This window comes from Ceratosolen solmsi, unplaced genomic scaffold, assembly GCF_000503995.2.
Source record: "Ceratosolen solmsi marchali unplaced genomic scaffold, CerSol_1.0 scaffold1, whole genome shotgun sequence".
Classification (NCBI taxonomy): Eukaryota; Metazoa; Arthropoda; class Insecta; order Hymenoptera; family Agaonidae; genus Ceratosolen; species Ceratosolen solmsi.
In genome coordinates this window covers 12,679,017-12,705,733 of record NW_011948415.1, presented here as the reverse complement: position 1 = coordinate 12,705,733, position 26,717 = coordinate 12,679,017, and the positions used below count along the sequence as shown (strand labels likewise).

The window sequence follows — 26,717 nt, the reverse complement described above, 5'->3', positions numbered from 1 at the left end:
TGCGATTTCCAAATGAAACCAGTGGGTCAATTCCAACAAGGCGATAATCTGGTTAGTACATTAATGCATTTAAAAGCAATATTATTTTGCTTATATGTTTAATCCATCTATCGCATAACAGAGAGATGAAGAGAAGATGTAGAAATGATACACTTGTGTCTAATAAATTGGGGGGGGGGGTTGTGAAAGAAAATAGATTACATTACTTTATTTTATGTATAATTCATTGCTTCGCATAAGAAACGATTTTTTCTCCACGCCAATCATTAACTTTTCACCCAATTTATCCTCAATTAATCAAATAAAGCATCGTATTAACAAAATAGCAGCACTGATAATACGTTCGAAAATGAAAATCGGCCCTTATTTTTATTTACACAGATGGTTCTTCCACTTATTTGACACATGTCTTACGTAATCCAATGATCGTGTGATTTTATCGAAAGCCAAATTCGCCCCCAATGTCGATAAAACCGTTATTGCGTAGAAATTAATAAAACGTCGAAAGGGCGACTATTGCCGTGCATATAATTAATTATTCACAAAGTGGCTTTCCGCTCACATTTTTCATTACGACTATTTCACGAATTGGAACTCCATTTTTGTCGAGTAAAAAATTCAAAATGGAACACATAACATTACGCGGTTAAAACTTCATCACTTTTTCACTCACTCGAGTCGGCCAAATTCCCCGTCTAATAGCTCTAAAAATTTGCAACTATATCTAAAAATGGGCATCCACGATCGTTAAAACGATGATCGATAATCCCCGTGGTATTATAACCAGTGTCATTAGCGCGTTCGGTATAGCGATTTTCCTTGCCGTAAAGCAAAAGCTTCGACCAAAGCAGCTGGACTCTCCAATGATTTTGTACGCCTGACCAAGTCTCCCTCCCCACCCCAAGGAAATCAATCTAAATTCGAATCTGGCTTAATGGGGCGCAACCTGTTTGCGAGCAACGAAGGATAGAATCGCGTCCAGGCATATTAGGCTAAAATTAAAAATAAAAAAAAAACAATAAAAACAAAAACCAAAAACCAAAAAAAAAAAAAAGAACAAATAATGAGTAAAAAACAAACGGATTCCCCGCTCCCCCCGCCCATAAGATAACTAACGTTCGTTTTCCTTGTGTGTTTGGGGTCTCCTCGCAGGCTTATCGTCCCTCGGAGGCCGTCGACTGGCCCGGCAAGAACAAGCCCGAGGCCGAGCCCGGCTGCGGCTTCCTAAACGAGCACTGCCCCAAGGACGACACCCACATGCGCAGCATCGTTGCCGCGGGCGTCCTCGCGGTCCTCCTCTTCTGCGCAGCGGTCATCACCATGAGCATCTACCGGCGCTGGAAGATCGAGCAGGAGATCGAGGGCCTGCTGTGGAAGATCGACCCAAGCGAGATACACGGCTACCCGCATCTCGACAACATGATGTCCTCTCCTAGTAAGGTGAGCTTCCCGCGGGATACTCGGCCTCCTTTACGCCACGCTCCTTCAACTCCCAAGGCCACAACGTTTTACCAACCGATGCCCAACCGCGTCGCAATAGCACCTCCTCCTTACGAGATGCCTCCAAGCATCACCTGCCAACGACCGGCTCCACTTGCCATACAAGCGAATTTTACAGATTTTTACTCCGTTATAATGTTTCGGCATGGAATTTCGACGTATTTCTGTCCTATCGCCGCGGGCGTCGATAATATTCATTTTAAACGAGCGTTTATTTGCTCGCAGAGCGACGACGGCAAAAAGAAAACGGCTCGAGAAAATGTCGATTGAATTTGCATTCGGGGACTGAGCCGCCGAAGGTTGAGATAACAGGACGCAGCATCGACGCTTCGTTCGACACTTGGAGACTCTTTCCTCAATTTCGCTTAATTAAATTTTACGAAATAACATGCGATTTGTGCCAATTTCAATGCAATTTTCGTTTCATGGAAGCCATTTGCATGATAAATGTGTGTGAAATGTCGCCTATTCGGGCGTAAAGCCATATACTAATGTAATGGAAATGTTGTGGCGGGGGATGTTTACAGTTAAGTTTAGTTAGCGCGATGTCGTACGAGTCCAGGTGTGGAGGGCAGGTATTCGCACAAACGGGCCATTATCATGGAGTTGTGGTGCGTATCAAGGAGCTCAAATTCTCAAAAAAGAAGGACATCTCGAGGGACGTTATGAAGGAAATGCGGATACTTCGGGAAATCAGACATGGTAATCTTAATTCGTTCATCGGAGCCTGCGTCGAGCCAATGAGGATATTGTTAATTACCGATTATTGTGCCAAAGGAAGTCTTTACGTAAGTGGGCTTTCCTTTTTTTACATACACACGCACTCACGTCTGTGCTCTCTCTCTCTCTCTCTCTCTCTCTCTCTCTCTCTCTCTCTATCCCCGACCCCCTCTTTCAATTCTCATACATATAACTACTTTGCAGTCTGTCTATTATCTATCATCTATCAATCTATCTATATATAAATAAATTATTCATCTACGATATTTTTTAATTACGCTGGTAAAATAACTTTCCCCTCTCCATACTTGGTTCTATTGCTATAAATTTTATAAATATTACACTTATTACGTCGCATGTGCTATTTACGTTTTTCCCTTAAAGTATTTTCTTCAAAGAGAATCGAAGAATCGGAAACAATCTAAATGTCATTTATCGAAATTTGATTGATCGACGAGTACTCATTTGAGATTCGAGAGATATTTTCGTTTCAACAATTCCTTTGATAACTTCGTGATTATACATAATGCGTGTATTATTTATTTATTTACTTGCACGTGCCGTTTCTTTTATAATCATAGTCATAATTTATAATAGAGTAACTCCATGTTCAAAAAGCTTGTAAATGCCTTCATTTTAAGCAAGTATAATTTATTGGCATAATTGACTTATGACTAATAAGTAATAATAATAATAACTTATTAATATACAACAATAATATAAAATATAATAATTAATAATATACTAATAACTTATGACTTAAACGAAATGTATCATAATAGTAAATTATAAAAGTATAATTAGTCGAAACGTTTTATTTACAATTTTATCCTATACGCCTAAGGTCTTGAAATTCATATTAAAATAATAAATAAATAAATAAATAAATGCAATTAATTGATTTTAGCCGATAAAGGGAAGGACGTTTATAATATAATACGCCAATTTATTTTACACTACCTATGGGCACTGCTGTTTATCTTGGCTATATAATCGTTAATTTTTCACAGGATATCATTGAAAATGAAGATATAAAGTTAGATGATATGTTCATTGCGTCTTTAATTCATGATCTCATTAAGGTAAGTAGAGGCAGGCAGCCACCTTCTCCCAATATTGTCCTAATTAATTGCCAAATGGCTCGAAGATAAAAGGTCGATTTGCTCACAGGGGATGTTGTATATTCACGAGTCATCCGTACTAGTCTGTCATGGTAATCTCAAGTCTTCGAATTGCGTGGTGACCTCTCGCTGGGTACTTCAAGTTTCGGACTTTGGCCTCCACGACATGCGCCACTGTGCCGAATCCGATAGTATTGGTGAACATCAGTATTATCGAAGTACGTTAGCGTAATAGCATTTACTTCATAAGCCATTTATCGTGCCAATTGCTCCTCCCCATCTATTCTATTTATCGCATTTGCTTTCAGACTTGTTTTGGAAAGCACCGGAATTATTAAGAAATCCAAACGCTCCGATAAGGGGAACGCAAGAAGGGGATATATACTCTTTTGCAATAATCTTATTTGAAATAATTGGAAGAAAGGGACCTTACGGAGGCGTTAATTTAGAGCCCAAAGGTTAGTAAAGCAATTTGTGCAATTACGAGTTTTATCTTAGTATAAATGAACGGAATGCGAAGAGTCCGTTTCATTAAATAATGCATAATGCAAAAGTCCAAACACTACCAAACTCCACTCGGTTCGTCATTGCGAATCTAATTATAATAATAGCTCAACGTCAATGCATTGTCAATAATAATAACGGCAATAACGACGATAATGGCAATAACAATAATAACAATATGGCCGCCAATCACGAAATTTCCTTGCAATTATTGTATGAAAAAGCTCTCAAGTATGTTGTTGTGGCATATGTGAAATTATTGGATGCGAGTGCAATGGCGAGTGTATAAGCCGTAAATTTTCCAAATTCCCAGAAATCGTCGATCGCGTGAAGAGGTATCCGGAAGACGAGGAGCCGCCTTTCAGGCCGAACGTAGACATACTGTCCGAGTCCGAGGCGGACTGCGCCGATTATATCGTGAATACGATAACCGATTGCTGGGCCGAGAGTCCGGAATTCAGGCCGGACTTCAAGACCATCAGGACGAGATTGAAGAAGATGAAGGCCGGTAAACATCGCAACATAATGGACCAAATGATGGACATGATGGAAAAGTACGCGAATAACCTCGAGGATCTAGTCAGCGAGCGCACGCGCCTTCTCTTCGAGGAGAAGCAAAAGACCGAGGACCTACTTCATAGAATGTTACCTGAGTAAGAATACGTTTTCTCGCTTTAATATTACCATTCGTTGCCGCGGGAGTTGGGAATTTTCTTTCTTGGCAATTTTATGATAAAAGTAAAAATGGATTGATCGAGTGGCGCGTTTATTTTACGTTTTTTTCTCTCCCCCCCCCTTCTCTCTTCTCTCCCCCCCCCCCCTCTCTCTCTCTCTCTCTCTCTCTCTCTCTCTCTCTCTCTCTCTCTCTCTCTCTCTCTCTCCCCCATACCACATAAACGCGTTTTTATTTAAGCTATGGTTAAATCTCCATAAGGGGAGCTTTCATCAACTCGATATTCCTAGTCGCGCGAGAAGTTCATCCACTTGATGTGACATTATCGATAAAATATAATAAAATAATTCCATCATCTAACAATAATAATAATAATAATAATAATAATAATAAGCATTAGTGATTGCGATAAAAAAAAATTGATTGAAAAAAAAGAAGGAGGAGAACAGAAAAAAAAAAAAATATATATATATATATATATATATTAAACGAAAAGAACGATAAAGCTAATAATGGATGGATGTTGTTACTTTCTCGTCTCTAGACCCGTTGCCAATTGCTTAACGAACGGCATTGGCGTGGAGCCCGAAGCCTTCGACCTGGTCACTATTTACTTTAGCGATATTGTTGGTTTTACAGCAATGTCAGCCGAGAGTACACCATTTCAGGTAATTTTTTTCGTCTCTATTTTTCTATTATTTACGCTATCAATCGAAACTCACTGGCGACGATTTCAAACGACATACCAAATTCCTTTCAGGTCGTCAATTTTCTCAACGATCTGTACACTTTGTTCGACCGCATTATCAAGGGGTACGACGTGTATAAAGTAGAAACAATAGGAGATGCTTACATGGTGGTAAGTTTTTTTTTTCTTCAGGGCTCGCAGTTTATTATTTAACGCTTTGCGTATTGATAACGGGTGTTGTATGTAAGGATATGCTATGCGTTACAGGTTTCCGGGCTACCAATTAAAAATGGGAACAGGCATGCTGGAGAAATCGCGTCAATGTCTTTGGAATTGCTTAATGCTGTCAAGCATCATACGATAGCTCACCGACCTCACGAAACGCTTAAACTTCGAATTGGAATTCACACCGGTAAAGACTTTCTTGATGTAATGGTTTTGTTGATCCTTCGTGTCCTTCATATCCTCCAACTACCTAATAAAAGTATTTACTTACAATCGGTATTAATGAAATGTCTAATAGATAATATTACAACGAATAAAAATAAGGATTTATTCAGAAATTGCGCGCTCGAGCACGCACAAAGTTGATAACAAGTTTTGTCAATTTTCGCAACAGTAGAATAGATACGAGAGATGGGATCGAAATTTATGGCGCGCGCGAGAGAGAGAGAGAGAGAGAGAGAGAGAGATTTTAAAACAATTTTTTTCTTCTTTTAGGACCCGTTGTCGCGGGAGTAGTTGGACTAACGATGCCAAGGTATTGTTTATTCGGCGACACAGTCAACACTGCATCACGAATGGAATCGAACGGCGAGCCATTGAGGATACACATAAGCGCGCAATGCAAAGATGCGTTAGATAAGATTGGCGGTTATGTAATCGAAGAGCGTGGATTAGTACAAATGAAAGGAAAAGGCGAAGTGAAGACGTACTGGCTAATCGGAGCGACCGAGAAAGCGATACAAAAGCGAGAGGTACGTTACGTTTATTATGCAAATGTCAGGCATGAATTATTATGATTATGATTGTTATTATTGGTTGAAGCAGTCTCGAGATTTATTATTCGCGAAAAGTAAGTAAGGAGTTGAAGGAACGAATTTTTTCTTCGCGTCCCACGGCATATTGCACTGCTCGGCGTTGACTTTTTTTTTTTTTTTTTTTTTTTTTTTTTTTTTTTTTTTTTTTTTTTAATAACAACGGGCATTGCAACAGCTGCCACTTGTAAGTAATCGACGTATAACGATGAAACGTGAATTTTGCCGATCGACGAGGCTTGAGCTTAAAGTCACATTGGCCACTCGTGCGTACAATCTTAAAAGCTCGTCGTCGTCGTATGTGGAAAGGAATTTCAAAGGCGCGGCATCTCACTCGCACGCCGCTACGTAACATACATTTGCCTATCGCGCTCCTCTACCGATCTCCGAGCCCCTTAACTAAAGTGCACGGCGAATCGCCAGGTGGACGTCACGGATCTGCCATTGTTATTCTGTCGACCTCGACGCAGTCCCAAGCTGAATCCGGACTCGCGGCAGGCTTCGTTGTTGGGAGGTCTCGGGGCCGGAAGTCGCCGCCAGTCGAGCGTCCCAAGGCCAACGCCCTCGGATACCGCGGACTCGGTCTCCCAGTGCGGCAACTCGAGTCCCCTCCAGACACGACCCTCCCTCGTCTCACGCAAGTTCGAGCGCTCGCCACTCTACCTGACCGAGAGCTCCTCCAAGACGACCCTCGACAACATGGCCATGGTACGCGAGGAGGCGGAGAATCGCGCGGCCAACATCAAGCTCGTCCTCGACGATCTCTTCCTCAACAATCCGGAGAGGTATGCGCAGCTTTACCGAGACTTTACCGAGACTTGACCGCCACGATTGTCGCTTTATTTCACCCTCTCCTTGTCGTTTACGTAGGCACACGGTGTTGGCCGGTAATGGACTGAGCAGCGTTCAGCCTGGCACTCCAGCCGTCGCCAAATTCCGGAAGAACGCTCGTGTCCTCCCGACGATCGCGACTTCCTCTTCGTCCACGAGCGAGCAGCAGCAGCAGCAACAGCAACAGCAACAGCAACAGCAACAGCAGCAGCAGCAGCAGCAGCAGCAGCAGCAGCACCATCACCATCATCATCATCACCACCACCACCATCACCACCACCATCACCAGCACCGATCAGCCTCTCAGTGCAATGCCCTTATGATGCGCGAGTCCCGCTCTTTGGATCCCTTCCCGGTCGAGCTGAGGAGGCTCGAGCCAGCTCAGCTTCTCGGCTGGAAATTCCTACCGCGGAAATCGAGTTTCCGCTCCCTCGAGAGCTGCGAAAAGTGTATCGCGGGTTCGCGACACGACTCCAAATCCAGTCTTACCAACGAGAAGCTCCTTAACAATAACTATCCTAACGGCAACGTCGTCATACTGCCTGCGCGGCGAAACACCGACGATCGTAACAGTGGTTCCCAGCAACAACAACAACAACAACAACAACAACAACAACAACATCAGCAGCAGCAGCAGCAGCAACAGCATCAACAACAGCAGCAGCAGCTACAACAACAACAACAACAGCAGCAGCAGCAGCAGCTACAACAGCTACAGCAACAGTTACAACAGCAACAGCAACAACAGGAAAACGAGGATGAGGCAGATACACCATTGCTGCCAATGAAGAAGAATATTTCGGGAAAGTTATCGATGCCCGTGAAGCGGTGGCGTTCACTCGACCAGGTCGTCGTGCCCGGCAACGACAACGGGAGCGGCGGTCACGGTGGTGGGGGCGGCCACGGTGGTATCGGCGGCGGCTGTATCGGTGTCGGCGCCCTCACCGACAAAAAAAGCTCGGCGAGGAACTCGATCAGGAGTTGGCTCGCGAATCTCTTCAACGGGAACGGCTTGAGGAGCAGCGATGCCTCGCTCAGGCGCGGCGTCATTCCCGGATATGACATGCAGTCCGAGCGGGAGAGTATCGTTTAAAAACCGACAGTGATACTTTGGCCGATCTGTCTCGTTTTTTTTTTTTTTTTATCGCTGGGGACGCTACCGACGTTTGTTATTGTTTATATTGAATGGTATAGCTCTTACTGTGATAGGGGGTCGTGCGCGACGTTGTTTATTGTTTTCGATGGTGGATTTACCCTGGCTTATCTTCGAGACTTGGTGATATTCTTAGTCTCCGAGTCGTTTGCTTTTGCTACGAAAGATTAATCAATTGAAAACAAACGCGCGCGCCTGTTTATTTTTATTTTATTTTTTTTTTTTTTTATCGACTCGGCGGGGAAAATAATTTTTTAATTTATTAAAATTATTTTCAGCGCTTCTATAAGCAGTGTAAGATGTAAGCTACTAAAATATATCTTTGAGCTTATTCTTTAGAGATAATTTCTATCGATGGCAATTAATTAAGGAACAACGTAAAGTGTAATTACCCTTTTATTCCGATTATTGTTGAAGGATAATGCTCGATAATAAATTATGGTATGATTTAAAATTTTCACTTTTAAAATGCATCGATGGGCTACAAATTAGTTTTTCTCCATTGTCGAATAGTTCAAAAAATAATCAAATTTGAGAAATTGTGCGCAGATAACAATATGATTATGTTGCTACGAGTGCATTTTAAATGCTGTAGAATTTGTTGTATAATTATTGATCAGGTATTATTATTATCTTTAACAAAATATGAAAATAAAAACTTCGATTTCTGTTATTATGAATTTTTTTTATAACCAGGGTAAATCTGTCTCATTGTTACATACTTAACGTTTGGAAAAATACTACTTCCAAAATATAAGTAAATACATTTATATTAAACGTTCATAGTAAACTATAGTATATAATAATATTAACAGCAATGAAATCAAATTTTAAATATAGTTTGAAATTAAAAAAAAAAATATATATATATGTGTACGTATGTATATTTTTATGAATACGTGAGAGCGCGCGCGCGCATATGCATATATATATATATATATATATATATATATATATGCGCCTGTAGACATTCTTAGTTTGATAATCAAACTGAGAGAGAGAGGACATTTTGTTTTTCGAGTAATCGAGAGCATGATTTAGCGTTGCCATTTTTTCTTTCTATTTTTTAGCGTATATGTGCAATTCTCCCTGTTTTCTTCCTTTTTCCACTTACTCCTGTCCTCTTCTATTGTATATGAGAGTTACCGATAGTGTATATTTTTAATACCTGTTTATTTTATAAAGATGAACTATATTGAGAGTCTGCATATATAGATAATGACGATATAAATGAATAAATTTTTGCGCGAACTACGAATGGGTTACTGCACTTGTATAACATATATATATATATATATATATAAATATAGTGGCAATTATATATACACACGCGACTTACGCGCATGCATACACACGCACACACGGACACACAGATGTAAATACAAATATGCATATGAACATAGCGTGTTGTGTATTAGTGTGTGTAAGTCGGTACGTATGTGCGACTTTTATTTTGAGAATACTGCAAGCAGACGATAATAGGGAATGAATTTCTGTACTAGAAAAGACAATTATTCTAACCAAAGTATATATAAATGTAAAATGAAACGAACGGAATATTTTTTTGTTATTGTTGTTGCGTTGGCATGAACAAATTAATAAGATGGCAGTAATTAATAAGAATGATGAATAAAAATTTTTTTCACATAGCACTTATGTAAACATGTTTATGTACATAAAAGGAGAAACAGAATATATATAAAGCAACATATTCACTGACATGTGATATGGATATATAGACGTACTATAAACTGCACGTGTGTGTACGTATATCTATATGTATTTATATTTGTTCACTGAAGGAAAGCAAATTATCCACATGGCTGTGAAAAGTGAACTGTACCGTACCTAAGGTGCTTAGTAATATATGATGTTATCAAATGTATATAACTGAATAATAATATATCGATGTAAAAATATTATGTAAATTAAAAGCAAGTTATCATCTTATATGTAACAGTCAATTAAACTTGTACATTTTGAAGCATTGTTTTATATTTTTTTCATTTCTTTACATGTTCATTTGCTAAATTTTATTTATTTTACAGTATTAGATTATTATATGTTCAATTACAACTTACATTTATGCTATTAATATTAAGATTCATGACCAGAATAAAATTTCGTTAAGAAAGTAGCTGGTTTCTCAATATTATATTTCGTGAAAAGATTTGAAACACCGCCACAGGTCATTTGTCTCCTGTATATTTCCACTCTTAACATATTGCCCTGAAATGGTACAATTGTATCAAAATACATAAAAATATCATACATAGTTTTCCATTTGAAAATAGATTTTAAATTAATAAATTTAACTTATTTAAAGAAAACAAGTAATTACATACTATGCAATATAGATATTAAATAAAAAATAGATAAAAAGCAAACATTGATATTTTAAAAAAAAAAAGCAAGACGTTGTACCTATAAAGTATTACTATCGATAGAAATATCGATAGAAAGTATCGATAAAAGTGACACATTTTAAAAGTTCTATACTCACTTACTTTATCCTTTATTTAATAACCTTCATAATTACCTTAAAGACATATGTGTTGATTACCCTTAAATCTGAAATGTCTTTATTTTTAATGAATTCATCTCTAATTTGCTGTCTAATTTCCGGCATAGTTTTTGGAAAGAAAAATAAACCAAAATATGCTGTAAAATTATAATAAAATTTCTCTCAGCAATTAAAATAATTAATACTAAAGAGACATACATATTTATTACCCTTTTAGGTTACGGAATGTTTACAAAAACTTCAAAAGTACGTCTTTAAAGACAAGTGTTTAAATAGTTCGTATAAATTTAATATATTGTACAAAAGAAACGTAAATAAGTGGCGTTCTATTAAAAAAATTAAATTAGATTGAAAAATAAATAGAAATTTGAGGTTAGCTAATAAGAGAACCTGTGTATTATAATTTCCTGATTGTTAAACACAATACCTGCGTGTTTCACAGCATAAAGAAGATTTTTGTATAAAGACAGGACTTGAATTCTTGATGCTTTTTTAGTTAAAGTTGTCAATGGCTTAACTTGACGGGAAACGAGTGGCAATTTCGACATTTTCTTATCAAAAAGGAATTACTTTTAACTGCACGCCCCCTATTAAAATTAAAGTACATTAAATTTAAATGGAAAGACGAGAATTTATAGAAACATGTGGGAGCGCTCACTTGACTCAGTGGAATCAATTTCAATTCATATTATACAAAAACCACAGAATCGATATTCTATTTACCAATTTTTTAATTAATTCTACGCTTTAAATGCTCGATGCAACTGCAGCAAAAATATTACGTAACGCTTACTGATAAAGAAAAGAACATTACTGATTGCTAGTTCGTTTAATTAAAAGAATTAATTATATAATGAATCATCCGTAGTAATCGGTCCCCCATCAATTATATCATTATAAATATAATATTGTTTTAACGTTTCAATAAGATAATTAAGTATATTCTAAACCACATTTATAGCTCAAAAGCGCAGCTCCTTCTATTATTAATCTTAATAATAAAAATATATGAAGTATTATTATAAAATATTTAACGAAAATATAAAAAGAAATAGTAAAATGATATATATTCATTAAAATTATAAGATTTTTAAAAACATCTATCTTCACTATTATCATATATGATGATATTTTTAGTGATAAAGGCATTCATTAATATTATAAAACATCGATATAGATATTCTTGTAATTGTGTAAAAATTTTCTTTTACAATACTATTTAACATTTTATGGCATTTATGTAATAAAGTACACTTTTGTCCGAATATGATTGTACTAATAATATTTATGCTTCAATAGGTAGATATTGTATCTTTTAGAAAAATAAATTACTTACGATATTTAGCGTCGATAATTAATATCCTTGGTTTTTTTTTTTTTTCTTTTTAATTTTATGACAATTATTTTAAAGGTATAAGATAGATAATAAAGAAAAACAAAGAAAGTATATAAATATATTTTTTTATTTCCATGCACATATACGATATTTTTTAAATTTCAAATAAATTAATAAATGATTATTTCTTACTTGTTAATGTTTTTTCAATATAAAACATAACTATAATATAAATTAACTATAATAGTTTCGACATATTCATATGACTTTGTCTTATTGTTATAAATAGATGTAAAATATAGGTATTATAATAATTTAATTTCTTAATCTAAGGTCTTATAATTTACATTATTAAAATGAAAAAATATATTAAAAAAATATGTCTCTTAAGCTATAGAAACTATTGTAATAGTGTATTATAATTGATATGAATACTAAGCATTTTATTATACAGAATGTATGTACAAATATTAAAAATAAAATAAATAACAATGATTTGTTTAAATAAAAATTGTAAATATAGCTTTTGTAAAAATAATAATTCATTTTTTATTCAATATGTTATAAATGCATAACAATATTATATAATAATTTTATTCAATTTCATAGTAAAAATGGATGCATAATCTTTATTTACAAATCTACTTTGCATTAATTAAAGGTACGATATACTGATACATTTGAGAATTCAAAGATTTGATATTTCAAAAATATTACGGCAAACTATATATATATATAAAATTTTTTGAAAATTTAACTGTTTAATTGAGATATTAGGAAAGATATGAAAATAATATTAAATGGCTTTTAGACAACTAAATGTAATTAAATTTATCCTGATGGAAAATATACTGAAATTCATTCCTTATGATTATGTTATTGTAATATCTGTGGTTTTATTTTTCATAAAAATTTAGTATAATTAATACAGAAAGTAATGTTTTAATAAATTATAAATATTTAAAAGCATATTTTATTAAATAAATTAAAACTACTTTAAACTTATATGTGATTATAATTAAAGTGTCAGTATACTGTATCCTTAGTATTCAAAGTGACCTTATCAAATAAACACCGATTATCAATGTATCGAATCTATTACAAAATTACGCTAGACCACTTTAATCATAATCTTTGTCAAAACGATCATCATGTTCCGAAACTCTGCTACAAGTGTTAGGTTTCGAAGACCACACTTGCTCGTCAGTTAGTTTATCCTTCCTACCTCTAGGAGATCTTCTATTACTTTTATCTTTTGTGCTGTCCGTTGCTCCAGTTCCTCGAATAGCTCGTGGTACAGAATATTTCTCATTAACTGTACTGTGTTCACTTTTTTTATCGGATGCAAAATCCGAACCTTTTCCCTGCTTATTGGATTTCATCGAAATACCTTCAGAATTATTAACTGCACTAGATGATACAGCCTTATTCTCTTGTGCATCCTTATCTAAAATGCAAAATTATTAATTCACATAATTATTTAAATGCATATTTAAAATTTTGAATATATATAGTTTTATTGTGGTTTACAGTTAACGTTATTTTTTAATTTTGTATTAGTGATTGAATTCGCATCGGGTCGCTGAACGTGCGAGAATAAATGAACACCAAGCTCTTTACTATAAAATTCGTGCAGTTTTTCAGGAAGTTTTGTATAACTTTTATTAGCTATTTCCATTATACATAGTAACATTCCTCGAGATCTTGCACTTAAATTACGATGGATTAACACCGATCTGACTTGCATAACAAATTCCTCCATATTACACTGATACTCCATCCATAATTTACGACCATTAATACAGAGCTGAAAATATTAGATTAATATTTTAACGATTTTATTCTTCAAATCTACACTCAAATAGATATATTTCATTAACTTTGAGCTATTGCACATATATATATATATATATGCAAATAGTGTAAAAATGTAAAAATAGAGAAAATTAATTTTTCTTTTTTGAAATTATGTAAAAGAAACGATCAAAATATCTAAGGACATACTTAATTTTGTACACATCATTTGTTATTATTTATAAATTGTTGAATAGCCACTATTGGAAATTTACTATGCTCTAACAACTATTCCCGTATAATAATGTATTTGAAAACTATCGTAATAAGTAAGCTTAAGACTAAAATGATATCATATCATCGAATCGTAAGCTTCATATTATATTATGGTTTTAATTATTTATATATATATATATATATATATATGTGCGTGATAATTTAATGTATAATACCTGGGTCATTGTTATTTCTATATCCTCCTCTTCCGAAGCTTCCAAAAGCATTTGAAGGTAATTCAGAAGAGGTAGTGCCAAAAATTGCAGGGGACCAGAAATTATTAGACTATTATATAACTCCCCTAAGAATACTATCGCATTACGAAAATGAACGATATTCTGCTGTTTTAACTTTTCTCTATCTGCAAGTATTAAAAGCTTTCTATTTAGACAGATTTGATTAGCGAGAGAGAAAAAGCAGAAGAAAATGGAAAAAAGAAAAACATTAGTAATTATTAAAGTACCTTCGTAATCTCTCTGTGTTATTCCCAATATAATTTTTCTAAATTGATTATTCTTAATTGAATACAACTTATAATCGCTACAAACAATCGCTAATTTTAAACAGAATTGTCTATCTTCTAAAGCTTGCTTATAAAGGGCATTAAAAACATCTCTAAAAAAGTAGAATAAACAAAATTAATGAAACGATTAAGTATCAATTAAGCATCAAGAAGTACGGCAAAACTATTTGTTATTACTCGATTGTATTATTTTCCAATGCCTCCTTCACTCTCTCTGAAATTTCATCAATTCCAGATCCAGAAATTGCATCGCTAATAACAATATTATCGATCAAATTAATAATATCATTAAATTTTGATAATATTGGCTGACCAGGTCGACGTAATGAAGTTTCACGAACTTCCGCAAAACCTCTACCCTTTCCTCTTCCAACAACTGCCATATTTTAACTAAGGCGTGCGTATTATTAACTACTGTAATTTATATAATTCTTTTCAAATTAAGATATTAATTTTATGAAAGCTAATAAATATGATCATAAATTATATTTCGTAGATATAGCTTGAAGTGAAATAAAATTGACTGTAAAGAAAAATTTATTATAAGTTTCCTTCCAAAAATAAGATATTCGTCGAGTACTGAACAAACGTACCTGTCCTCGCCGCATCGAGTACTTCTTCGATTATAAACAGCAATCGTTTTAAATGAAAAATATAACAGCGGTCTCTCTTCCTTCCCTCCCTAATGATCGAGTTATACCTGTGTATAAGAAAATTACTAAATCTCCTCCCGTCTCTCGAATAACGGTTTAATAAAATATAAAAATGCCTCGAACTTAACCTGCATACATTCGACTTAAAGAGACGAAACTATGAAATTAAGGATTAGGACCGCAAGTACATAATCAAACAATTGTAGCGGATTATTTATTGGATTCACTCGACCCACGAAAGTGCGAATTAATATACAGTCGTATCAGTATGAATAATTTGTCCAATTTCAGTAGCCCTGTATTTCAATTTTTTAAATCACAATTTTTTAAGATTAAAACCAAAAAAACATTTAACGTCATAGGCATCCCCGATTCATTCGAGAATTACGGTCCTCGTAATAAATAAGTTTGTCGTTAATTTTAATCGTTTAAGACTGCGAAATCGCACGAAGCACTCGAGGTAGTAAAATAAAATTTAAATCACTTTCTACGCAATGATAAAATATTATTTTTAAAATAAAAGGAAAAAGGGAGAGAAATTAGGACTTTGAGAAAAGAAAAGAATTTTAGGAAAGATCTATTTACAATCGATTATTTAAGGCACACTTTTCTTTCTTGCTAAGGTTTAATTGATTATCTCCTGCCGGCCAATTACGATAACATGAATACTCAATCGCATTTTCTCGCAACTCACGATTATCTAATAAAGTATGAAACATTTGCTAACAACAACAACAACAACAACAACAACAAAAATTTCACTTTATAAATACAGCCGAATAAAATTAAAATTCGAAATATATATATGGTTGTTAATGTTAAACCTAATGAATATTAAATGAGGATATTAAAATTAAGATTTTACGGATACTTCTATTATCCCTTCGTACATTAGGCTAAAAAAATAAAAAATAATTATATCTATATATCTAAAGAATAATTATATCTTATATTGAAGATTATCAACGAAATCAAATGCCACCAATTTATTGCTGACTAAACAATAAAAAAAAAAAAAAAAAAAAAAAAAAAAAAAAAAAATTGAAAGCCCGTAACGCGGTGTGGCGCATTTGGGCTTTGGGAGATCGCGTTTCATGGCCATCGCGCAAAAATCTAGGCGCGCGTGATTTTAAAGATAGCGCAGTGATATAGGGACGCAAGAGTTTATAAGCGTTTAATACCCGCCCAAGTCGAGTTATTTTTATAAATTTGAGCTGGTCGTTCGAGTCATAAATGAAGGGCACAATGGATTTTGTAAAATTATAGCCAATATAGACTATAAAGAGGTAGAAATACCTGAGCATGGAATTAATAGTCAGCGGCATGATAACACGAAGACATTACAGGGGCTAAATACTTGGATGACACTTTGGTTAATCGTTGACGTTAGGTACTCGTTCATTCTAAACAGAGTCAATGAAATAAATAAAAAAAATAATAAAAAAAAAAAAAAAGAGAGAGAGAGAGAGAGAGAGAGAGAGAGAGAAAAAAAGACACTATTCGATAACGAGTAGGCAAGTGTACATAAGTGTCTCGAAATTAAGGTGTCAACGTATAAATCGTAAAGCAAGTACGTCACCTGCTTATCCGATGCTTTAAAGAGGACCAGCTAACATTTACAATCTTCGTTATATTTTTGTATTCTATTTTATATTCTAATTGTATTCTATTTTTGTATTTTAAATTTCTAGATATCATAATTCCCTCTCATTTCAGCTGATATTCCAGTCGGAAAGGTCTAGGATGTAATGTTACTTACAGAGACGCGAGTCGCACGCTCAGGCGGAAACGGGCGGACTCGCGTATAAAACGGAAATCTCTCATTGCGTGAAAATTGTAAACATGGTTGTGGTAAGTTTCGCTCCTCGTAGTTTGATTAATTAATATCGCAAGCCATCATTAATTTCGGAAAAATTATTCGTTAATTGAGCGTGGAGAATGTTGTTCTCCATTATTAAAATTGTCGTTTTACGTATGACATTATGATGTATTTGGATGAGGTGGATAATTTTGTAATGACAGTGAGCGACATAGTTACGTTGGTTCTCGACATAACCTCTCTTATTGTAACAAGCATCATTAATCAGTGCTTTTACTTCTGATGTTTTATAATTGTAATTGGCCCGTAAGAGATAAAAGACGAAATTTAGATGAAAAATGATTGAATGTCAAAATGGTTTTTTAGTAACACTTCCATTATAATTTGTTTATTCGAAGTGATGGTCTTATCGGTATGATCGGTACGTTGAGCTTGGAAGATTTCACATTTTTAATAAAGTTTGTTTTGTTTGCGTGCAGGCTACCAAAAAAACCAATGTACCTAAGGTACAGGTCAGCAAAAAGCAGCACCTTCGGGGTAAAAGTCAGAAAAAAAAAGTTTCCCTAAAGTTTACAATTGACTGTACACATCCAGTCGAAGATAATATTATGGATGTAGCCAACTTTGTAAGTACATCTGGTAGTATTGAACTATTAGTTCTTGCAATTATACTTAAGATTAGGTTTATTAAGACAAATAGTTGTGTTTTATCAAAAAAAAAAAAAAAAAAAGTTAACAAAATTTTAACAAACTTTTCATGATAAATCTTGAATGATTATTATAAAGTGTAAGATACACTGCGCTATTATATAATTATCAAATAATAGTCTTTTAAATTGTTGGATATTCTAGATTAAATGCAAATGTACAGTAAGAGAAGGTGCATTTTAAAATGTAAATAAATTAACAAATACATTCTTCTAATGTATTAAAATTAAAAAATTGTAAGTCAAATAAGTAATGTATAATGCTATAATAATCAATAATTCATTTCAATATTTCAAACGATTAAAGGATAAATAATATAGACTCGTATATATCATATGTTATTTAAATGTTTGTTATATATTTTCTTAATGTTACAAAATAATTGGATGATTATGCGTGCAAGAAAATAGAACGATGAATTTTCATTTCATTGTGACACACTAAGAGAAATTGTTCATAAAATGTTTAGAATTGAATGACGGAAAATATTCTGTCATTGATATAATTTTAAATTTGATTAAACATTTATGTATTTACTAAATATACTTGATACTCGTCCGCTGATATTATAATTTTATTGCAGGAAAAGTATTTGCAGGATCGTATTAAAGTTCATGGTAAAACAAATAACTTTGGAAACAATGTTACTATCGAGAGAAACAAAATGAAATTGTCCGTGAATAGCGACATCGACTTCTCTAAAAGGCAAGTGTTTTATAATTTTTTGTAATAAAACACAATATTAAAAGCAAACTAAATTTGCATAATAAACAAAATCATCTTAAAATAATATATTAGAATGACACTTAACAGTATAAAACAGCAAAGGCTTACTGTACGAAAATTTCAAACATTTCACCTATTCCATGTAACTCTCTTACGCTTTAAATTATTTTTTACGCTAAACAGTTAAATTTAACTAAACGCAGCACATAAGAATGATATTTGCACTAATTGATGAAAAAAATGTTTCATAGGTATCTCAAGTATTTAACAAAAAAATACTTGAAAAAGAACAAACTGCGCGACTGGCTTCGCGTAGTTTCCAAAGATAAAGAAACATACGAACTTCGTTACTTCCAGATTAATAGTCAAGAGGACGACGACGAAGAAGATGTTGAGTAATATCCTTTTAATTTGACAATTATATTATAACATCTGTACATATATTGGATATTAATAAATATCTAAGAAAAATTGATTTTTAAATATTTGTTAGTGTAGTATATTTATTTAAGTGACATGATCGATTTAGATACACAGATAATTGTTCCGTGTATTTAAGGTTATTCGATGCGGCATTAGTCGTTGATTTGGTACTGTTACTAAGTAAATTTTGCATAATTTTAATAAAATGTTCTGCTAGCTAAGTAATTGTATCATATCATACAAGTAGGCTACGCTTCATCGCATCAATGTGTTAAGAAAATGTCTTAATTAACAATAACAAATGATGCAAGAATAGCACTTATCAACATCTCGCTTATTAAAAAAAAAAAATAATAATAATAATAATAATAAAAAAACAAGACGGATGAAAATAAATTTAAAAATTGTTTTATACACTGCTTGTAGATCAATTAAAATTGGAAATTGAATTATTTTCTTTTCACTCTTGCGCGAACCTGCTCCATCACGTTTGATCCACGACATTATTAGGCAGAAATTTATAAATATAATTAGCTCGTAATTATATACTTCGTTAAAATGATTGCGCATCCGTTCAAACTATAAGGCGCTAACGTGTTTCCAACGCGAGTTTCAACTTGTTTTAGAAAAATAAAAAAAGCTATTGCATCCAATGGTATTGGAAATATTGGAATGACATTCCAACGATTGTTCGTTTCCCTATGGCTTTTGACGGCTTCGCATGAATTTAGAATGTTTATAAATTAAATGTCGGGGCGGGGGGGGGCGGCTGAAAATGAGCGAATTAAATGTAATAACATTAATTAATCGATTATCAAGAGATTCTGCAAATTTCGTGCTCGGGAAGACCAGCTTAAGCTTCAGTCTATCAGCGGCCCTTATAAGAATAAAAAGTCTTTTTTACGCATGTTTGTCAAGGCTATCAGTGTGACGACGGATGAAAAAGAAACAAGTAAGAATAATGAGAAAGAGAGAGAGAGAGAGAGAGAGAGAGAGAGAGAGAGAGAGAGCGACATAGCCGATATCTGATAAAAGAAGGAGTATAGCAGTTGTGCAATGTATGTGTATATGTAGCGACGATGAATTTCATTAGAAAGTCGGCGGCAGGTATGATTATGTTCGAATGCCAAAGGAAGTTTCGCAAACGCACTGCTGCTGCTGCTGCTGCTGCTGCTAGCCAGGCCTCGTGCCTCGTCGCATTAAATTACTGTCAAAAGAAGGAAAAAGAAGGAGTTAGTTTGGGAGGGGGGCAGCCGAGGGGCTAATTATCGCAATTGTCGTTCGTTGCATATTCGAAAATCGAAGGATCCTACTCCTTCTCCCCTTGCCCCGTCAAACGGCCACGACCTGCCGTCGCTCGATTTCACTCGCGCAGCACATCGTACCTCCCACCAGTTTTTCCGCCACTTCTCACCGACGTACGACGCTCCTTCACGGGGCTCGCGCGTGTTAGTACCCGCCGTTTCGCATTGCCAGCGTAAGAAAGAGTGCGGCGGTGGTGGTGGCGGTGGTGGTGGTGGGGGTGGTGGTGGTGGTGGTGGTGGCGGCGGCGGCGGCGACTGCGTCAAGTCGGGCCTTGGGTGGAGGGGAGCAGAACAGAGTAATCGTAACGTGACGCTAACGCCATGGCTCGTCACGTACACTAGTCAGTTTCGGTTGTGCTCCCGTAGTAAAGCGGTGTGACGTCACGGTAAGAGCCCCAGTCGCGATCAAGAATCACGCGCTAGTAGTTCGGTGGTAATAATAAAGGCGCGATCTCGTCTCTTGCTTCTCTCTCCCTCTCTCTCTCGCGCGATTCTCGGTTGGCCTTTTTGTTGCCTGGCGCACTTGGTATTTCCTATTTTGGAGAGCGGTGACGAGAAGAGCAGCCGTCGTCTCGTCGTTTGACGGGCGCAAGGCGCAGCGCATAAGGTTTGAAGCGCGCGCCAAGGACGTGCGACGACGAGCCCCGTCGCCATGAAGTTCCAGTATAAGGAGGAGCACTCCTTCGAGAGGAGGAAGATCGAGGGCGAGAAGATACGGAGGAAGTATCCGGATCGGGTGCCCGTGAGTATCGGTGTCAGTGATACGTGTAGTGATAAGGAAAGCCGCGGCGACGACGAGCTGCGTGTTACATAAAAAAGAAAATAAATAAGGGAGTGAGTGAACGAGAGTAAGAGAGAAAGACAGGCAGACAGGCAGGCAGACAGACAGACAGACAGACAGACAGAGACGACTACTACGACGACGGAGAAATGGAGGAACGAACAGCAGCGAGGCTTCCTTGACTCTTTGTGCGTAGAAGCGATCAGGCGTCACGAGAGGGGCGCGGGTGTCGGCCTTTACACATATTAGAATCTTTGTAAAGTTTTTGCTGGGAAATGGGTAGGATTTTCCTCCCGTTGTCTGCTTTTCATCATGGCTGAAAGTATGTTTATGACGGAGAATCGAAGAGGCGCAGCAGAAGCTGTGTGTGTAACCAAGGCCGTACGAATCTCTCTCTCTCTCTCTCACTCACTCACTCACTCACTCACTCACTCACTCACTCACTCACTCTTTCTTCCTCCCACCCTTCTTTTTTTTTTCTCTTTCTTTGTCCCTCCTACTGTACATCTGTGCCTTTGTCTCTATCTTCATATTTCTTCTCGCTCTCTCATTCGCGCTCTCGATACCTAACATTTTCTGCGTCGTACGCTTTTTCGTAGTAACGATATTGGCTGCAAATTTTTCAGAAAAGCGACTATCTTTAATTCCTGTATATATTTATAACGTTAATAATGAAACAATCCTTGCGTACGTGACGACAGCCATAAAATGTTTACTGCAATTATATTCAAATATAGCTATATATGTATTTTACGTACAACTGTACAACGTAAAATGCACATTCGCAGCGTGCGCATACGGGTGTATATATATATATATATATATATATATATATATATATGCATATATATACATATATGCATACACAAGCACGCGCGCGCGCGCAAAACAACACATAGGTGGGTAGGTAGATAGATAGATAGATAGATAGATAGATACCGTGTACATATACATATTGATTTCTCTCTGGCTCAACTCCTACGTTCCCTTTTTTCTCTTCTGCAATTTTTTGTTTCTCCTCAACTCGACACTTCGCAATTGACATGTATGTTATTTCGTATTCATAATCTCATTTGTTTTCAAGTTCTTTATGGCACGGGAGAGAAATTCTCTTTATCTTTATTTTTTCCTAACGTAGTTTGGCTTGCTTAAGCTTAAGGCAAAGCCGAAAACGCCGAACACAAGTATTTTCTTAGTATACGTCTATATTGAAAGAGAAAAAAAAATTATATATTTGATTATTACGGAAGTTACGACGTAGAGCTGCAATGTACATACGCGCGCATTAAAGGAAATGAGCTATTTTGTACGAAGGGAAAATTTTAGCAAGTTTGATAAGACTTTTTTTTTCCATCCAGCTGAAAATTCAACGTGTTTTTTTTATTTAACGTAAAAATTATGCTCGCATGTAGTTCTTCAAAATCGAGATACCAAGATAGCGTTTGAATATTTCGCTCATCGAAGATTGTAAATATTTTCATGTAGAAATTATAGTGATTTAAAAATTTAATTTTTTTTTTTTTTTTTTATTTTTTTATAATGCATTGAAGTATTTTAATCTGTTCCAAATAGTTTCTTTATATTACCAATGCTATAAAATTATAAGGTTTTTTTTCAATTTTTAAAATATTATAAAAGCACATAGTGCGAACCGTAATAATCTTAGCAATTTTTACTCAAATATTTTTATTCAATCATTACCTTGTAACTAGCATCGCATGTATTTATATTTATTATAATCAATCACTAGTAATCATAAAAAATTGATTTACATGTCAACAATTTTTCAAAATAATACTACGAACTTATGCAAATCCAAAGAAATAATGTTTCAAATAAATACAAATAACTTTAATAGATCGATATAATTATGAGTAATAAACATTTTTAAATCCTATAATATCGTATAATTAATTGTCTTTATATTATTTGCTGAAATTAATTTGAAAGTCAAGTTACATTCTTTCAACAAATAGTTCACAGTAATACACTCGTCGTATGTTGTGTGTGGGTGTGTGTGCGCGCGCGCACACACTGTAATCTTTGTGTTTAGTGTTTATTATTATAATTTTTTTCTTCTACAAACAAATTACACTTTCACACATTCCCTAAATCTGTAATTATATTATTCGATAATCTAAGATTAGTATGCTCAATGTGAAAAAATTACTAATTTATCCAAAAATACACAAGCACGTCGATTGGAATGTAGTTACTTCGCGATGACTATTTAAGAGAAAGACAAACTCGTCGTATTTGACTATACTTTTTAAATTTCGCAATCGAGTTATGGCTAATGGTTAAATAAAAATCTCATTAAAGTTTCATCGATCGAAATTAATGTTTGAACAATATATAGATGCGCATTAATGTGTAATTAAAGTAACTTCGTTTCGTATCTGCTTCCACTTATTTCGTGGTACTTTTTATAATTTTTAATCTCCTTGTGTTTCTCCGATCGTTGATATTATTCTGATTTGCCTTATTTAATTATCGGCTGATTAGTAAATTTTTTATTTACGACAAATCTTCTGCTTATTATGCATTTCTAATGAAATTATAAGCAAGAAGGGCTGTTGTTATATATGTTCTTGAACGAATCAAATATATTTCCGTATTCGAATAAAATTTCTTGCACCTAAATAGAGGGAATGCGACGCAGCATAAGTATTATGCTGGCCTTATCGCATGTACACGAACAGCATTTATTCGAATTAAGTTTTACAAGATTACATTAACGTACGTGAACAAAGATATTGACATGAGATGCATTGCGTGTTCGAAATATCTCGTTAATTTTGTAATTCCAAGAGACAACACTGAACATTTAAACACGAACGTTACGGCGCATTTGTCGTATGATGAATATTGGGATAAGCTCTCCCTCTCTCTCTCTCTCTCTCTCTCTCTCTCTCTCTCTCTCTCATTAACAATTATATGCGACTACCATATTCTGTCAACAGGTTATAGTTGAGAAGGCTCCAAAAGCGAAAATCAGTGACTTAGACAAGCAAAAGTTTCTGGTACCCTCGGACCTCACCGTCGGTCAATTCTACTTCTTGATTCGCAAGCGAATTCATCTTCGCGCCGAGGACGCGCTATTCTTTTTCGTCAATAATATTATTCCGCCAACCAGTGCGACAATGGGATCGCTCTACCAGGTAAATATAATTAATTAAGGGAGCCTCTTGGGCTAATTAATGTAATCAATTGAATGTAATACACAGCCAATCAATTTTATTAGATGATTGGTCGAATGTCCGGACTTTCTTTGCACTCTCCTTAAAGCTTCTATGTTTTTCTTATTGATCGCGCTTTCGTTACGTCGTTTAAGTATTTGAATTTGCGAACGCAAAAGTGTTTGGGCGTCGTGCCATCACGTGGCCATAACGATTAAACAATAATAACCTTGTCGAGGTCGATTCATAATGCGTTCGCAAAAATAATTCGCAAAATTTAGCTACGTAGTTTTGAAAATGACGCGTGCTACTCGTTTTTTAAGCTTGAACTTGAGCGCCAAAGAAATTGCTGATGATATAATTACAGCAATCAAGTTGGATTTAAATTTATTAATGATTTAAGTGATTGGATCAATTCATATCTCGGCTATTGTTTCTCTTTTTCTTTTCGGTTTGTTTATTCTTCTACGTTGAATGGACGATGTTATTGGTCGAGGGGCCGAAGAGAAGCTTTATAGACTGTTTTAATAATTAATTAATTTAATATATGAGATGTCGAATAAAGTGTAAAGACGTGTCAGGCTGTATGCGTAAAAATAAATGCGGAAAATATCATATTGTCTGGATTACTGGTTAATTTCCTTATATTTGGCGAATAATAATTATAATTGATGAAATATAATTTCTAAAAGGCATTTTATAATAAAAAAAAAAGAATAAAGAAAGTAAATGTGTATATATATATATATATATATATACATATCAATGGAATTATTATTTAGCTCGTGCGCGTTTGGCAAAAAATCGAGAATAATCAAAATATTCGCACTTTGAGGAAAGTTTGTAATAGTTTATTAATTAAAGTTATTTGCGTAAGTCGTAATTCGCGAAGGGAATATTTATTAATCATTGTTTGTCTTTTTATCCGACAGGAACACCACGAAGAAGACTTCTTTCTGTATATTGCGTACAGCGACGAAAACGTGTACGGGCATTAATATTCGAAGAAAATAAATTCTTGCAATTAAAATCGATTGACAGCAACTTAACAAATAAAGGTCTACTATCAACACTGTAGTCTTTATAGACGCTTGAGATGGAATTAAAAAAATTGCTATCGGTTAAAGCGTTAAAATTTTCAAACGTTATGTATTAATTTAGCTTGTTTTATCAAAATAAGCATTTTAGTAATTATTTTTTGTTCGTAATTGACGTGTATGCTCTCGAGTTTTTGAGTTATGCCGCGTTTGAAAACATAGAGGATAATTAAGCGTGTGAAGTGAAAATAAGAGAAAATAAACCGAGTAAATGAACTTTAGTTGTCCGCAATGATTTATTGACATTGTAAAAAAGAATAGAAAAAAAAAAGAAAAAATGAGAAATGTGTCGATATAGAAGAGAGAGAGAGAGAGAGAGAGAGAGAGAGAGAGAGAGAGAGAGAGAGAGAGAGACAAAAAAAGAAGAAGTGATTATTGATTAAATAATTAGGGTACGCTGTCATAATTATTTACTAAATAGGATTGATTATGAGTTATATATTCGAATCTTCATGATGTATTTCTTTTATTATTTACCATTATTATCTAATGACAAAAAAAAAAAAAAAAAAATGAAAAAAAGAAAGATGAAAAATAACTACCCATCCTTGTGATATCGTTTCCTTATTTTACTTTACGAGTTTTATTTTACTTACAAATTAAAATAAATATATACATAAAAAACAAAGGAAAAATGAGATGCAGTTTTAAAATGGAAAGGAAACATTTGCAAATGACATGATAAGAAAATTACTGTAACGGCTGGTTGTGGGCCAATAAAAAAATTTAAAAACCGATCAAATGATTATTTTACTCATTCATTGCGACGTTCTCTATTTTCTATAGCATTTGTTTCTTTGAGCGGAACTTGTACGTGCCGCCGACGGTTTTTTAATAATTAATATGTTTACCGTAGCAGTCACGACATTATCTATTCCTGCCTTTTGTCAGTTTCCCTCCATTTGCCTCCTAAACAAGAGGTTCGCCGCCATTTAACATAGACTACTGTATTTTAAACCATGGAGTTTCAGAGTTACGAAGCGAATAATACAAATATCACGTCCACTACAGTCCTTTACGTTGGTTCATTGTACAAACTCTCTCAAGAAGATAGTTCTTGGATCGTATCGAACGCCTTTATTATATTCACTATGCAAACAGGTACGAGCTTTTATTTCGTACAATGTGCGCCACTACGAACCAATAACACATCTATTATACTTTCAATTTTTTTGTTCAACAATGAAAATAAATTATTTATTATTATTTTTTTTTTTTTAATGTTACTTTTGCCTAGCCCGTGTTGTTTCTTAATGTTTATTTATTTTTGTTTTTGTTTTTGTTTTTGTTTTACATTTGTTGTTCTTTTACACCATTGTTTTACGGCACGATAATCATCCCCTCTTC

General features: G+C 34.7%; 5 protein-coding genes across 5 annotated transcripts in view; 4 read left to right on the top strand and 1 right to left on the bottom strand.

Moving 5' to 3' along the window:
* Window positions 1–8,416, top strand: part of LOC105359080 (guanylate cyclase 32E-like) — a 91,441-nt gene extending 83,025 nt beyond the window's left edge. Inside the window, 14 exon segments of the mRNA XM_011495557.1 lie at window positions 1–51; window positions 1,153–1,440; window positions 2,028–2,288; window positions 3,231–3,302; window positions 3,391–3,559; window positions 3,650–3,799; window positions 4,159–4,498; window positions 5,063–5,186; window positions 5,279–5,377; window positions 5,474–5,618; window positions 5,927–6,183; window positions 6,667–7,028; window positions 7,114–7,267; window positions 7,763–8,416. The exon segment at window positions 1–51 is cut by the window's left edge and continues 16 nt beyond it. Coding sequence (XP_011493859.1) covers window positions 1–51; window positions 1,153–1,440; window positions 2,028–2,288; window positions 3,231–3,302; window positions 3,391–3,559; window positions 3,650–3,799; window positions 4,159–4,498; window positions 5,063–5,186; window positions 5,279–5,377; window positions 5,474–5,618; window positions 5,927–6,183; window positions 6,667–7,028; window positions 7,114–7,267; window positions 7,763–8,167 — 2,877 coding nt within the window. The 3' untranslated portion in view covers window positions 8,168–8,416.
* A 4,648-nt stretch (window positions 8,417–13,064) lies between these two features.
* Window positions 13,065–15,354, bottom strand: LOC105359079 (uncharacterized). The gene is made up of 6 exons (XM_011495556.1): window positions 15,274–15,354; window positions 14,858–15,094; window positions 14,621–14,772; window positions 14,334–14,518; window positions 13,618–13,894; window positions 13,065–13,546 (listed from the first exon to the last, which is right to left on the bottom strand). Exons 2-6 carry the CDS (start codon window positions 15,061–15,063, stop codon window positions 13,209–13,211), a joined length of 1,158 nt encoding a protein of 385 aa, XP_011493858.1. The 5' UTR covers window positions 15,064–15,094; window positions 15,274–15,354; the 3' UTR covers window positions 13,065–13,208.
* Window positions 15,355–17,091: 1,737 nt separating this feature from the next.
* On the top strand, window positions 17,092–19,051 carry LOC105368901 (60S ribosomal protein L22). Its single transcript, XM_011508054.1, has 4 exons — window positions 17,092–17,184; window positions 17,632–17,778; window positions 18,444–18,565; window positions 18,838–19,051. Exons 1-4 carry the CDS (start codon window positions 17,176–17,178, stop codon window positions 18,983–18,985), a joined length of 426 nt encoding a protein of 141 aa, XP_011506356.1. The 5' UTR covers window positions 17,092–17,175; the 3' UTR covers window positions 18,986–19,051.
* Window positions 19,052–20,575: 1,524 nt separating this feature from the next.
* Window positions 20,576–25,667, top strand: Atg8a (GABA type A receptor-associated protein autophagy-related 8a). The gene is made up of 3 exons (XM_011508053.1): window positions 20,576–21,055; window positions 24,058–24,255; window positions 25,206–25,667. Exons 1-3 carry the CDS (start codon window positions 20,966–20,968, stop codon window positions 25,269–25,271), a joined length of 354 nt encoding a protein of 117 aa, XP_011506355.1. The 5' UTR covers window positions 20,576–20,965; the 3' UTR covers window positions 25,272–25,667.
* A 650-nt stretch (window positions 25,668–26,317) lies between these two features.
* Window positions 26,318–26,717, top strand: part of Amt (Ammonium transporter) — a 10,498-nt gene continuing 10,098 nt past the window's right edge. Inside the window, exon 1 of the mRNA XM_011508052.1 lies at window positions 26,318–26,471. Within this exon, the coding sequence (XP_011506354.1) occupies window positions 26,330–26,471 (142 nt within the window). The 5' untranslated portion in view covers window positions 26,318–26,329. The remainder of the gene's footprint in view (window positions 26,472–26,717) is intronic.